The sequence below is a fragment of the Schistocerca serialis genome, chromosome 2 (genome assembly GCF_023864345.2).
Source record: "Schistocerca serialis cubense isolate TAMUIC-IGC-003099 chromosome 2, iqSchSeri2.2, whole genome shotgun sequence".
NCBI classification, from domain to species: Eukaryota; Metazoa; Arthropoda; class Insecta; order Orthoptera; family Acrididae; genus Schistocerca; species Schistocerca serialis.
The window spans coordinates 654,667,113-654,681,930 of NC_064639.1; the positions used below are offsets into that span (position 1 = coordinate 654,667,113).

Below are 14,818 nucleotides of genomic sequence, written 5' to 3' on the forward strand. Positions count from 1 at the left end.
GCATATTTTAATATCCACCACTGTAAAGTACAATAAATTCATGTACTGTTGATCAGTACTGACTTTCGACAAATACATTTTTGTAGAGCCAGCGCTGTACTTACAAGGCCGCCTGAAAGTGAAAGATGTCCGCATTGTGACAGACAATTTGGTCCAAAAGCTTTCGATCGACATATTGAGTGGTGTCGTGAGCAGAAGGCCCGTGTGCCAAAGTCACCAGCAAGTATTAAGGCAAAGGAGAGACTAGAAGCAAGGCTAAAGGTGAATTACAGTTTTTAGAAAAGGCTAACTGGAAAAGCTTTCTTCTATTTGGAATTGTCTGCTATAATTTATAAAAATGTTTTGAGATTCACGTTAAATAAAACATGCATACAGTCTGCTTTTGACTCCATCGGTAAAATCTTCAGTAAAGAAGTTTTAGTTTAATTTCTGGTTGAAAATAAATAATAAGTTTTAGTAACATGTACAGTAGGTACTTGGTATTAACTAACACTAGATTAAAAACGGAAAAAATCAGTTTACTAGAAAATAAAAGTATGGATGAGATTATATAAATACAACATCAAAAACTAATTATGCCTTTGTTACTGTGCATTCTTCTCGTCATGGATGGCAACTCTTTTGTTGCTGAGAGCAGCTCATTTATTAGATTTAGTTTTCATTTTCCTATCTGTCAAACTGTACTTGTAAATTTTGGAGTCATGGTTACAAACTTCATACAGTGAAATGGCCGTGAGACAAGTATGATGCTTATTGTCAATCAAGAAAATAATCTGTGCATAGAGCTTGGAAAAGTTGTAAAGAGGTACTGCCACACTGAAGTGGCTGGCCAGGCTGTGAGGAATGCATAGATGGTTTCATTGGTAGAGCAAAATGCCAACATGCACCTCAGCACTCACTGAGTGACTGTCAGTTCTTTTATTTTATTTTATCCCCCACTGTTAAGAGACTATTTCTGAGTGCCAGAAGTCTAGACTGTTAATACATCCATTCTATGAAGACATCAGAAACTTAATTTTGAAAACCCATTTAATTTACCAAAAGCACCATAGGGTAAGTGCTACTCTTCTGTGTATTTATTTTGTTGTTCATCCACTTGTCTTCAACCACCTTAAGTTCAAAAACTTGTTATCTGCTTCTGTGACTTCATTGCAAATTTTCACTATTTTCATGTGACTGTATTATTTACACATAATTTAGTCATGTAATAATTGATTTCCGTCCCACTTTTAATCTTACTGCATTATGTTCTTCAATTCATTCTTAAATTTTATTTGTACTAAATGCAAAGAGAACAATGTGGTCAGCAAAGATGGTTTAGATTTGTTCCGCTAATGTGCATTCCTTCTTCATATTCTCTGTTTAAGGATCTGAATACTTCCTATAGGATTGCTGAGATTAGTGTTAATGATATGGAATGCTTATCTGGTTACTATTTCAATTCTGTATTTTCCTCTAACTTGATGAACTCTTATGTAAATTGTAACATTGATGTCTATATGCTTCTGTAGATTAATGTAGGTTGAATAAATTCCTTGTTCCTCAGAAACTTTTAGCATAAATTTTATTGAAACTGAGTCAAAAACTCTCTCAAAATCCGTGAATCCAAGGTAAAGCATTATACTTATTGTTCGGAAGTACAGTTTTGTTCATGACTTGTAAATGGTCCAGCTGTCACGTTTCTATTATTGTTTGCTTGAAACTCAAACATTCTCTTTAATAACTGTCTAGTTCCACCTGAAATTTTCTTGACTTTTCAGTTTCCTTGTACAACAACTTACCCACTCCTCTCCCTGTTTTTCAATTAACATAAGTTCGTTTGTCAAGCAGTTCCTCCTTTCATCTGTGCCTATATATTTTCATTTTCTACTATGCTGAGCTACTATAACTAGATACCAATTTTTAAATGAATTTCTGTAATGTACCTTTCTGATTAGTTTCTCTTGTTCTAGCTTTGGAGCTATTTGTACTCTGCACATATTCCCAGACAGATCACTTGCAGTTGTAAGTGGTTAAATCACATCCTGTATAACTTATTTTTTGTTTGATAAAATGTTGTAGTTTCAGTTTTAGTTCTACATAACCCTTGTGGCATCCATTTTATGTTTGTTTTCATTTGTTTTCTGTTAAGCACAAATTTGTTGTTATTCGTGGAAAATTCTATGTCTATCTAGCATTTCCATCATCATATCTTTAGTTTCCTAGTAAAGCCTTATTCCAAACTTTTTGTTTATTTAATAAATTGCAGCCAAGTAGCCGTATACAGTAACTTTGCTTAACATTTTACATTTACATTTTACTTTTTGTCCCACTTTTAAAAGCAAAAACTTCTATTGTCATTTATGTTTCTGTAGAGGTCTTCTACCTTCCCATCAAAATATGAGAATGCTGGTGCTAAGACTTGAATGATTTTTATGAAATATGTATCCTTTTTTTTTTTTCAACAAGTCCTGTTATTTTGCTTTTATTCTTTCAGTATCTGGAATTTTGTGTCTAATTTTCTCGTTTGCAATAAAGCGCATACCCTAATTGCCTCATTGCTATGTTCTCCTGTAGTGAAACACATCCTGACTTTTTTTGCTGCACTTCAACAATGCTATACAGTATGTGCTATCACCTGAGATACTCATTGTTATGGACCTCCCTATGGGGTTTTCTGTGTGCACTGTCCTCTCTCACCTCTTGACACCAGCTGTCTCCCCCCCCCCCCCTTTCCCCCGCTTCCAGCAGTACGCCAGAGTTCACTCTTCTGCCTGCCTTCCTCTTCATATCCACATACGTAGCCCATCCCACAAGATTCACAATCCATTGCATCTATGACATCCTTGGTCAGCTCTGGTGATTCCTTTCCTCAATAGCTTATTCTGCTATTGTTCTAAGGATCTGCACTGATCGAAATTTAAAGATGTGTTATTCACTGGCAGAGCAGTGCCCCTAAAACACAAGGTTCTAGGTTAGGTCTACTTTCAGATATGTAGTTGTAATTTGTCAGGAAAATTTTTTTCTTTTTTCTGTTGTATTAGTATCGTAAAAGACCTTTACCTTCTACTTGTTTTGTTGTGACACATGCTAAGCAATCCAGTCACAGTGTAGCTGAAAGGGTACTGCTAATATTTCATTAAGCTGTCTACCTTTTCACCAGTCTTGTTTGGTATTGCTGCGTTATTCAGTTCTGTAAGGAACTTATACATCGGTATGAATTTTCCATCCTTCTATCACTTGTCTACCATTAGAACATTCACTGTGCATGTAAATATGTGCAGATGCAGAGATTAGGGCCAGAATAATTTGGATATGCTAAGATACCTGACAAACAAATTTATATTTTCATTATCATGAGACAGAAATATTGTTCTTAAATATTTGTATTTTAGCAGTCTCCAACATTCACTTGAATAAGAAGCTGCAATTTGTACTAAAGCTAGTATTTTAAGCTGTCTACATTCCTGTAATAAATTTGGTGACAGACAAGTTCTTTCATTGCATCTGAGTGTAAGATGTTGGTAAATATTTAAATACTTTACAATGCAATGGATGTCTGTAGTTTCAGTTCAGAGGCTAAAACTGTGTTTTATAAGTAAATTTGAAGGTAACTGCAGGCTACATTGATTTTCTCGATTTCTGTATAAGACACAAAAACATTATCCATGCACTGCATGTGTACCAGTAGATAATTTCCAAGAAGCCTTGTAAAATGCCTTACTGTCAATGTGCACTGAGTAAGTGGATCATTGTTTCGTAATTAAATCATGGGAGAAGGTAAGAGGAAGATTCGCATGTTCAGTATATTAATAAACATTGATCCACCTACTTTCTCCCATGATTAATGAAATAACATCGATCCACTGACCTTCTCCCATGATTTCATTAAAAAATTGACTATTAATATTTTTATATCACATTCCCTTGTCAATGCACAAAATAGTATCCAGACTCTCTGCCTCAATATATATCGCCCACTGTAAGGGTGTGACTTTGATACTCAAGGCTTCTTGGAAATTACCAACTGGTATTATTTTGCTTCTTTCAACTTTGTTCCTGGATGGCACACAGCAAGAATGACTCTACTATTGGTACTTCTTTGTATAAAGCTGTCTTTCTCACACATTGTCATCATGGTCATATTGTGATAAATATGTGCTTCAAAGTATCATGTTTCTTGACTATTAGAACATATGGTACCAATAAGGCAATAACATAAAAATGTTACACACTGTAACAACAATTCTTAACAATCAAGTTATATTAAAAATGGAGGATGGCTCCTGTATCTTATTTAATAAGAAGCTCTAAAACTAATAGGTTGTCTGTATGTTCTTGCTCAGACATTACAAGTAAGGTACAGAGTATAATGTAAGAATACATAACCCTGTGTGTTTAAAGTGGTTTTTTGCCAGTGGAATACCTTACTTCTCATACAATGTTATTACTGATACATAACGATCAGTCATACATTTACTGAATTGTTACATTTAAGTCAATGTAGAACCAGTAATAACAAAAAATTAAACATGAAATACTCCCAGCGTCTTCCAAGTTGGGGCAACATGTGCATATTTTTAATATTATAGGCTGAAGACAGAAGTTTGATAGACAGTCGCTGAAAAGACAAGACACCACAACTACAGAGTGAAGGAAAAACGATGCATGTGTGTAATGGCACAATTACTACAACACTAATTATTCAACATAGTACTGCTATATAAAACAGGAATTGTGGTGCAAAGATTGGCTTCTTGGCAACATATTCTTAACACTCGGGAGAGGGGGGGGGGGGGGGGGGGCCTGTTCCACAGTATCAAAGAACTTGGTTGTCCAAATGTAGTTTGCTTTGACTTTTTAGAATTTCCCATAATGATCGTTCAAATGATGAGGAATGACTGCATCGGTATTGAAAGCTGAATTTATACTTGTGTCAGAAAATAATAGTCACTATCACGATAGTAATAGCGCAAGGAAATACATCCTTCGCCCTCCCAACCAACTACTTAATGTAACATAACTGCGTCATATTTGACGAAACAAGCACGTAATCTACACGAAAAGATATAACACATACCCTTGCGATGTCCTATTGGTTCTGCCAGCAATATTTCAGATGTATCTACCCTCGTTTTAAAATCGAAAATCCTGATGCCTGAACGTAACAGGAATTTTGCGTCGCATAAAACTGTTGCCAGGAGATCTAGCCTGTTGAAGACGAATATTAGCACACATAGTAACAACCTTCATGTGGTAATTTATTAACGCATAAGTGGCTAATGTGAATTCCAACTATAATCTTTTGGTGTTTTGCAGTTTATTGTACACGCTTGCATTGCACTTTGTTTTTCGCTGCCTGTATGAATCTTCAGTCGTTCTCTGACTTCACTACAATTTTCTGTGATAGGCGATTTCAGTTGCTACGAACAGGTCGTCCAAAACAATCGCATTATTTATTTGAACTGTTGCATCTATTTTCTACCCGCCATAATATTCAAAGATTACGGAATACTATGCAGCTCAAAAATCTCTGATGTGAGCATAGCGTGGACAAGCACAACAGCCACTAAAATTCGTGTTTTGGATTGGCGTCTTTTTGTGATCTGGATGAATTATGGAAAATCTGAAGATTTTTCGCTACCATAACTTCCAAATTATACTCTATGTTCGGAACTTCTGTAATACTTTTTGCAATTACGTAGACAGGCATATGGAGAAAGTTATCTCAATTGCGATTGTGGGTTCGTTAGTGCGTGATGGGAAAGCAAGAGCATGTTTTCCATTGTAGGAGGTGAATAAATCTTATTTCAACGTATTCCTGACGCCAGCACTCATCTTACTTTTACCAACAATAACTAGTAAGAGCTTTGCTGAGTAAATGAACATGATTCCTTCCTGTATTGCACCACCTGTGAAGCAAGAGCAACTTGCGCTGTGAACTCTCTCGTTCTAATGTAAAAAACAAAATAAGTTACAACAGTGAGTCTCGCACAATGCAGTGTATTGTTATACAGTTTTCTTGCAATGTTAAGTTCATATTAGTGTTTGATTCCAAGTGTGCCGTGTGCAAAATTGTGCATTTCGCTGGGGTTTCGCTATGGGACCTAATCTTAAATACGGATAACATTATAGACAAGTTAGGGAGGCCTGCCCTTACTTTAAAGGGTGGTTACGTTCTCTTCAAAATGACACTACAAGAGCCTACCACTTTACTTACTGCAAGTGCGAAATTAATGCAAAATTAACAGACGTTAAAAAGCATATTAAAACACAGAAAAACAGCAAATTTTCGGATTCTTTCGAAAGTTCTCGACAACAGAGGGTTCTGTTTTAATGAGAAACTAAAACAAAGGCCAAATGTGTGTGAATGTCTAAGGGTCCAAATTGCTGAGGTTATCGGTCGCTAGACTTACACATTATTCAAACTAACTTATGCTAAGAGCAACACACACACCCATGCCCGAGGGAGGACTCGAATCTCCGGCGGGAGCGGCCGCGCAATCCCTGACATGACGCCTCAAACTGCGTTTTATTAATCTCATTTTGTTCTGTATTGTTCGTTGAATTTGTTGTGGGCGGACGTCCGATGACACCCGTTTAGGTTCTTCGTTGATCTGTTCACTCAGTTTTTTATTGCAGAGGGTTGCTAACCCTCTGACCGAACATGCTGAGTTAGCGTGCTGGCGAACCGCTCGGCCGCTCTGCGCGGCAAACAAACGCAAATAAATTATCAGAAGCGGAAATCTGCATGTTCATTGCTGAACACAGTTCACTTCTGTCGTGTGGTTATTTGTCAGAATTATGTTAAAAAATTCTGATAGCAAATGGGCGAGAGAAACTCCAGTTACACAGAACTAGTGCAGAGAAATTGTCATAAACGTGTTTGTTCCACACTTTTCGGAAATGTTACCTTAATATTTTGCTGAGAATCGATTCAGCTCAATTTTAGATAATTAACAGATATATCCGTTACAAAATAACTTGGCATTTGTATATGCTATTTCAGCGTCTCAATGCAATAAATAGAACGCACGTTCTTGGGTTTGGTGAAATTAGAATCTGACACAACTGAAGCCGCTGTAAATCCAATAAAAGCTTTGTTGAAGTGTCATTAACACAGAAAATATAGGTTACGTATGATACGGTGGCCCATGCGCAGTGACAAGTTTTCATGCAAAGAGCTGGGCGACTTCATTCGTTTGTTCAGAAGGGGAGGCTGACAAGCCCTTGCCACCTTTCGGCCGGTCGGCGATGACAGAAACGACGCGCATGCCCTGCAATCTTTCTCAAACGATTTTACAGAAGCTATTCGGTAAAAAAAAAATCATTTTTGCCTTACGTGTAGCCTTATCTGTCAGGTTCATTATGATGTACCCATTATTTTCTTAATAGTCGCAGCTATTGTGATATTTACTTGGAAATAAGACAATGCGCGAAATTCGAAAACGTTTGCAATGAAAAATATCTGTCGCTATGATTTTGCATCTGGTGCATATTACATAACATGTTGCTGTGCATGAAATGTAACTAACATTGAGTTTTTCTTTAGATTGGTTGGAGGTTGAGTTTTTCTTTAGATTGGTTGGAGGTCTCTATCTGTCACCAATCTCGAGAAAATTGATCTGACGTAGCACACTCATTTGCGATTGCACCACGCCAGAGTGAAATATCCACAACATACCTCATATTTCATAAACGGTTTGAGATATCGAAATGAGATTTTCGCAGATGATAGCATAAGAAAATGGCTCTGAGCACTATGGGACTTAACATCTATGGTCATCAGTCCCCTAGAACTTAGAACTACTTTAACCTAACTAACCTAAGGACAGCACCCAACACCCAACCATCACGAGGCAGAGAAAATCCCTGACCCCGCCGGGAATCGAACCCGGGCGTGGGAAGCGAGAACGCTACCGCACGACCACGAGATGCGGGCAATAGCATAAGAGAAGAGGAGGGCATTTTGCCGTATGGTTATTATGCAAGACTTCATTATCTTACCGTGTCATTCCACTAACTACAAACTTTTCCGATGAAAGAATGTAATTTTTAAGGTCCATCGATATAGCTGGTGAAACGAGAAGTGGTATGGGTGTTGAAACAACATATGTAAAATCATTGAACGTTTAATTTGTACCTAGGATGTACCTTTTCTTAAGATGCTGACCTTACTTTTTCTCAGTTCCTCAGAATTCTCTCGCAATTGCACTGAATGTTAGTGAAAGCGACTGTGTAAACTCCGCTGAGTTTTGGCAAAAGAAGCAAATTTTAACATGGCAGCGAGAGAAATGTGTAGGTTTTACTCAAAATTCCCCGCACGTGACTTCTCTGAAAGCTGCAAATGGTTAACAAACCAGACGAAAATAAATCCCTACGTTTTCAGTGGAATTCTTTTTAGATAACTAACCAAAGAAGAGGTGACAGATCTTCTTCCATGGTCACAATGGAAGTTTGGGCGTGGAGGGGCCCCGCTTAATTTTACTAAAAGTGTATGTGGGATTCATTTTCGAACGGCTCCCCTACAGCGCTCTGTGCCACCCCCCTCCCACCGTCCCTACGCTTCCCCAGGCGACTGCGCATCCAGTGTCCTGCTGGCTGCTGGCATTTTTCACGCACTATACTATTGGGATCGCGATTGACAATGCTGCCGAATAAGCATCAGGTTACCTTCCATTCAGAAAGCTCACTCACTGACTGTTATATTGACTTGTAAATTATAGATTGCACCGATCAGTCGTCCTTTTTAAATTTTATTGTGCATATCTAGAGCCACAGTTCACTGTGAATGAAGCCCGACCAACAGGCATTACATGCATTGAGCGGAAATAATAGTGCATTCAGAATGTCTAGCTTCTAGCCAAAATCTAGATCTGCACAATAAAACTTAAAAAAGGACGACTGATCGCTGCAATCAATAATTTTTAAGACAAGAATAAGCAATTGTGTATATGGGAGGCTGAAACAAGATTTAAACTTACCACACATGATTATAATGCATTCACTGCAGTTAGCAATTTCTCATGCAACAGAAAAGACATTGCTGACAAATATTAAATTTTTGGTTTGAGAAATGTACAACTGGTTTTTGCATGCTTCTAACTGCCAACCAATGTACAGGTACAATAAAACATTTAATGAAAGGGGGAAACCTTCGGAAATTCGAGCTGCATGTGAGATGGTATGGCTTTCGCTTTCTGAACAAAGAAAACTACTACACAGCATAAATACTGCAATCTTGTGAATAAGTTATATTTGGGTTATTTAAAAACAATAGCACAGGAAATGCAAAAGACAACCAAGAACATTGACCCTACAAAATTACTTCAGTATTTGACAAATCTCACCCAATCAGTGAGTGGGAGAATTATAATACGTACATTGAAAGTAGATATCCTGACAAGTGATATTGATTCTTATGTAGATCCTAAACCATATATGGGATATGAATTTGAGAAAATGGTTTCAGAAATTAAACTTAGTCATGAAACTGAAAATCTCCTTCATAAATGGTGCATAGATGTCACAATAAAAGCCAGAAGGAACTAAGAAATAGGCTTCCTAATAACATTCACATCCTGGAAAAAATACATAGAAGGAGAAAAAGTGTGTGTTACATGAGTACTTTGATGTTCTGTTGTGTTGTGGTTACATTTTGAAGAAATATTTTAAATCTATTATTGCCTGTGCAAAATGTGTCTTTTTCTTGTTAGTAATACCCACAACAGACTGTTTAAATCCACAGCTCGAAATATGGCCATTTCTTTTGACAATGGCGAACCTCAGAAAAAATGTAGAAGTCAGGCTTCTTTCCTCTTTATATTTTTGTGATAGATTACAGGTGCCTAATTTGTGGCCACTTTGTTTGTCAAAACCTGAAATACACTTTCCATGCAATACTGTGTAACATGGAGAAACTGTTTCATATTTTATTCAGAAGCAAAATGTTCCGCTCTTGGTCAGATAGGATGTTTTGGAAAATACAGAAGAAAAACTGAATGCCAAAGTACACAGGAAGTTTCATATATGCTAATAGGAATGTGAAATGAAGATATGTGAAGTACGAAAGCTGGAAAATATGGAGTGAAATTTCAGCATTTACCTTAAATACATTTTCTGCATAAGTCTGGTACAGAATAACTGATTTGTTTATTTTTATCACAACACTGGCATCCTCACACCTAGGTTGTATATTATGTTGTGGAATTAAGTCAGTAAGAAATCAACAGAATGAATATGGATCATAATAATGGGGAACAAATATCATAAAAACAAACATTGTAACCAAAGTACAAAACCACCTGCTTTGTTCAATTATATTGTTTTTACCATTTGATTAACAAATCTAAAACATTGTTACATAAGATGCCATCCATGTGTGTTGCCCACTTCACTTGATACTGTTCAGTGGTCCGACAATGAAGAGCTAAATTAAATGTTACGGGGAGCAACAGTAGTACAGGTTCATGCAATTTACTGTTTGACTAGGCGGGGAGGGGGGAGGGGGTGCATAGCAGTGGCAAGGTATTATAGACATTTGTAATATGTGGGTATACTGTGTGACTCATGGGAAGGGAAGGGGTTTAGCGGCGGTGAGTGGAGAGAGCAGGTAATAATAATATATGTTTGTAATATGAAGGGTACATGTTGCTTCGTAATGCATTTAACCACTGATAGGATTTCTCATTCACATTCTGCTTAATCTGCAATGTAATGGGGGTAAATGCACTAAATATACACATCAAAGTGTTACCAGTAAGCAAAACTATTCGCTAGCCTACAAGAAAGAGGGAAATATATCCACAAAAACTGCAAAAAATTGAAGCAGGTATATAATCACTAAAATGCAGCAAATTTGGTGGTTTTTGGATTCTTCCAAAGGCACTTACTTCCTATGAAGTTGTTATGCAATACTATAACAGCAGAAATTTACTACATCAGACATGGTAATACAGTTAAAGTGCCGTGTAATACCAAAAAATTGGTGCATCTGAGCTGTCACATTTCTTGCAAAGAAGCTCTTGAAAGTTTCAGCTTCTTGGTTCTCTTCATTTTTCTTCAAACCTGTTTATTCCAGGTACCAAATAGAAATTGTCATGATGTTTATGAAACGTCTATGCCAAATCCACAGCACCTACAAAGAGAATCTCTCTGTATTAGTGGCATAATGCAATTCTAAATGTACAGGGCACTTGGCGAACATACCTACAACATTCTGAGATAATGTGACGAGGCTTTCAGTGTATGTTGACAAACAAAATCTGTTCTGTGCATCAGAATGCTCATACCAGCGATATTTCTGCTCTATGTGGAATACCAAAGTTAATGGTTGGAAGAGAAAAGCAGCAATTTGATTTATTTGGAGAACTTTCAACTCACAGATTCAGCAAGTGCACTCACAGATTATATGCAACAAAATACTTACAAATTTGGAACATGTAATACATGAAGTTAAAATTATAATTAGTGATAGAGGTACATGTATTATATATTGGCCAGTCCATATGTAATGATCTGCCTTAGAGCTCCTGTACAATAGGAGTCTTAATCTGTCTGTGCAGATATCTTTGTGAATGGATACACATTGTTGCATGCTGTAAGTTACCACAAAACTTAATCATCCACAAGACACAGTTTCAATCCACAGCTGGTCTGCCACCTGTCACCAAGAAAAGACATATCAGTGCCAAGCAGATGCAACCTCACAAAGGATATTTCATTCAGTGCACTAACACTTAGCAGCAGAGGTGGTGCGACATTTGTATAGCACACTTTTGAGTGAGGCACCGCACACTGCATACAGCCAAGGCTGGAAGACAGAGCAGTACAAGTCACCACTGTAAAAGGAAGTGGCACACTTGGAACTCACCCATGACACCCCTCTGTTAGTGAGAGATGATGGGGAGAAATCAGCAAAGTCAAGTGGGGATGCAGCAGTCAGCACTGAACCACAGAGAAGGCATCATCATACCTGTGACAGAAGAAGGTGCACCAATTCATGACAACAAGACAAGAATAATATTGCTGAATAATGAAGTCAAAGTGCTCATCAATACAGCTGTGGAGAGGCTATACCAACAGCTGAAATACAGAATTCTTGAGAATGTGGTATCCACAATAGGTGTGGCAAAATAGGGAACATCACCATCAACTCCAGCTGGGGTGTTTGGAGGTTTTTCCGTGGCCATAAGGTGACTGCCAAAGCTGGCTCAAATCCCTCCAGACCCGAAGAGGAAAAAAATAATAATTCCAAGGCCCAACATGGACAGTGAAAGAAAGTTATATCCTGAAAAAACATCTTTGCACGTACTGACAAATAAAGAAACTAAACCATGATGTAATCCCTATGGCTGAAAAGGATATTTAGCAGGTCCATGATGTAATCCCTATGGCTGAAAAGGATATTTAGCAGGTCCTCAACCAGTCTGCCCTTCCCCTTCAGGGAAGAGATCAGAAGATGAAAAATAAATAAATAAAAAAAGATGCTGTGGCAGCCCCCTGTCCCATTGCTTGGGTTGCATAGTTTTCCTCTGCCTGCACCCATCTGTAGAGCCTGCTCAAGACTTGTTGATTCAGTGCAGTGGCTAGCAGGCTCGATTGAGTCCATGACGATATGAATTTGCATTTGGTGTATGTTAATTCATATGTTGCTGGATATGAAATATAGCTAACATAGTGAATTATTCTTTAAACTTGGAAGGAACTCGCTATCTGTCTCCAATCTTGAGAAACTAGATTGTATGTAAAACTCTCCATCCTGAGCAGAAGCGCCAACAAAAAAGCCAAAATGAAATGTTAACTCATATCCTATAAATGGTTTGAGGTATTGAAACGAAAGTTTGACAAATGATAGCATACAAAGAGGAGAGTATTTTGCCAAATGGTTAAAATACAAATCTTCTATATCTACAGCGACATTCAAGCAACTACAGATTTTTTTCAGTGAAATAATGAAGGATGAAATATGACAGAAGGTTGCAGTTATTTATTTTATATGCATTTTCACAATAAACATTTAATATTAGTGGCATTAAGTTCTCCACATGGGTAAATCTTACATGAGAAAGAAAAACTTTGCTCATGTTTCAGCAGCTACTTGAAGCCAGTGACAGAAGCTGGTTAGTAGTCAGTGGTCCCATGTCCTCCTCCTCGGTGAGATCACTTGATGTAATGTTTCAGTCCTCAAGAATTATGCAGTACACATAGAGCCTTAACATATTTACAGTCTCCACTTTACACTCAAAAGACCATTTACACACACAATCTGGAACTCAATATACCAAATGCACACTACATTTTGACAAGCACAAGAAAGTCTGTCGTTAAAAACTTTATGTTTGTCATTTGCGGTAATTCTGCATTTAGGATAGAGTTGCATTTAGTTTTTTTTTTAACAATGTATGTGCCTCACAACCTATGAAAATGCAAAGTGTTCCAGAGTTCCCAATCAGAGTCAGAGTCTAACTGCATAGACAGACTCACTGTGGACATTGCAGGGCACTATGTGCTTCACGAGCACTGGGCCACTACTGGGTCCTCCCATGTCTCTGCTGTGGGCAGTATGCATTAACCTGCAAAAGCTCTATTGTTCTGCCAGACCTCTGCTCTGTCTCTACTGCATGCAGGCAATTCTTGTGTTCTCAGCGTCTCTAGGGGGAAAAAAGGCAAAGTGTCAGATACAGGAAAAAATCTAAAGGTTCAAGACAGAAGCTCCTTAACCAAAGGCAGTTTGCACATATTAATTTACTTTGTAAGCTACAGAGTGAACATCATGACTTTCAAAATTATTTGCAAATGATTTTTTCTCTACACACATCTATATTCTGCAAATCACTGTGAAGTACATTACAGACCATACACTCCATTGTACCATACTTGTGTCTTGCCATAGACTAGATACACTATGTGATCAAAAGTATCCAGACACCTGGCTGAAAATGACTTAAAAGTTTGTGGCACCCTCCATCGATAATGCTGGGATTCGATATGGTGTTGGCCCACCCTTAGCCTTGATGCCAGCTTCCACTCTCACAGGCATACGTTCAATCAGATGCTGGAAGGTTTCTTGGGGAATGACAGCACATTCTTCATGGAGTGCTGCACTGAGGAGAGGTATCGATGTCGGTCAGTGAGGCCTGGCACGAAGTCGGCATCCCAAAACATCCCAAAGGTGTTTTATAGGTTTCAGGTCAGGACTCTGTGCAGGCCAGTCCATTACAGGGATGTTATTGTCGTGCAACCACTCTGCCACAGGCCATGCATTATGAACATGTGCTTGATCGTGTTGATAGATGCAATCACTCTCCCCGAATTGCTCTTCAACAGTGGGAAGCAAGTAGGTGCTTGAAACATAAGTTTAAGCCTGTGCTGTGATAGTGCCATGCAAGACAACAAGGGGTGCAAGTCCCCTCCATGAAATGCATGACCACATCATAACACTACCACCTCCGAATTTTACTGTTGGCACTAGCCACGCTGGCAGATGACGTTCACCGGGCATTCACCATACCCACATCCTGCCATTGGATCGCCACGCTGTGTACCGTGATTCATCACACCACACAACATTTTTCCACTGTTCAATCATCCAATGTTTACGCTGCTTACACCAAGCAAGGTGTCAATTGGCATTTATTGGCACGATGTGTGGCTTATGAGCAGCTGCTCAACCATGAAATCCAAGTTTTCTCACCTCCCTCCTAACTGTCATAGTACTTGCAGTGGATCCTGATGCAGTTTGGAATTCCCGTGTGATGGTCTGGATAGATGTCTGCCTATTGCACATTATGACCCTCTTCAACTGTTGGTGGTCAGCAGAAGAGATCGGCATGTAAGC

At 38.2% G+C, this 14,818-nt stretch overlaps 1 protein-coding gene across 1 annotated transcript in view; it reads left to right on the top strand.

The window, feature by feature from the left end:
* Positions 1–14,818, top strand: part of LOC126457736 (uncharacterized) — a 347,274-nt gene that overhangs the window by 129,951 nt on the left and 202,505 nt on the right. The window contains exon 3 of the mRNA XM_050094281.1: positions 87–261. Coding sequence (XP_049950238.1) covers positions 87–261 — 175 coding nt within the window. The remainder of the gene's footprint in view (positions 1–86; positions 262–14,818) is intronic.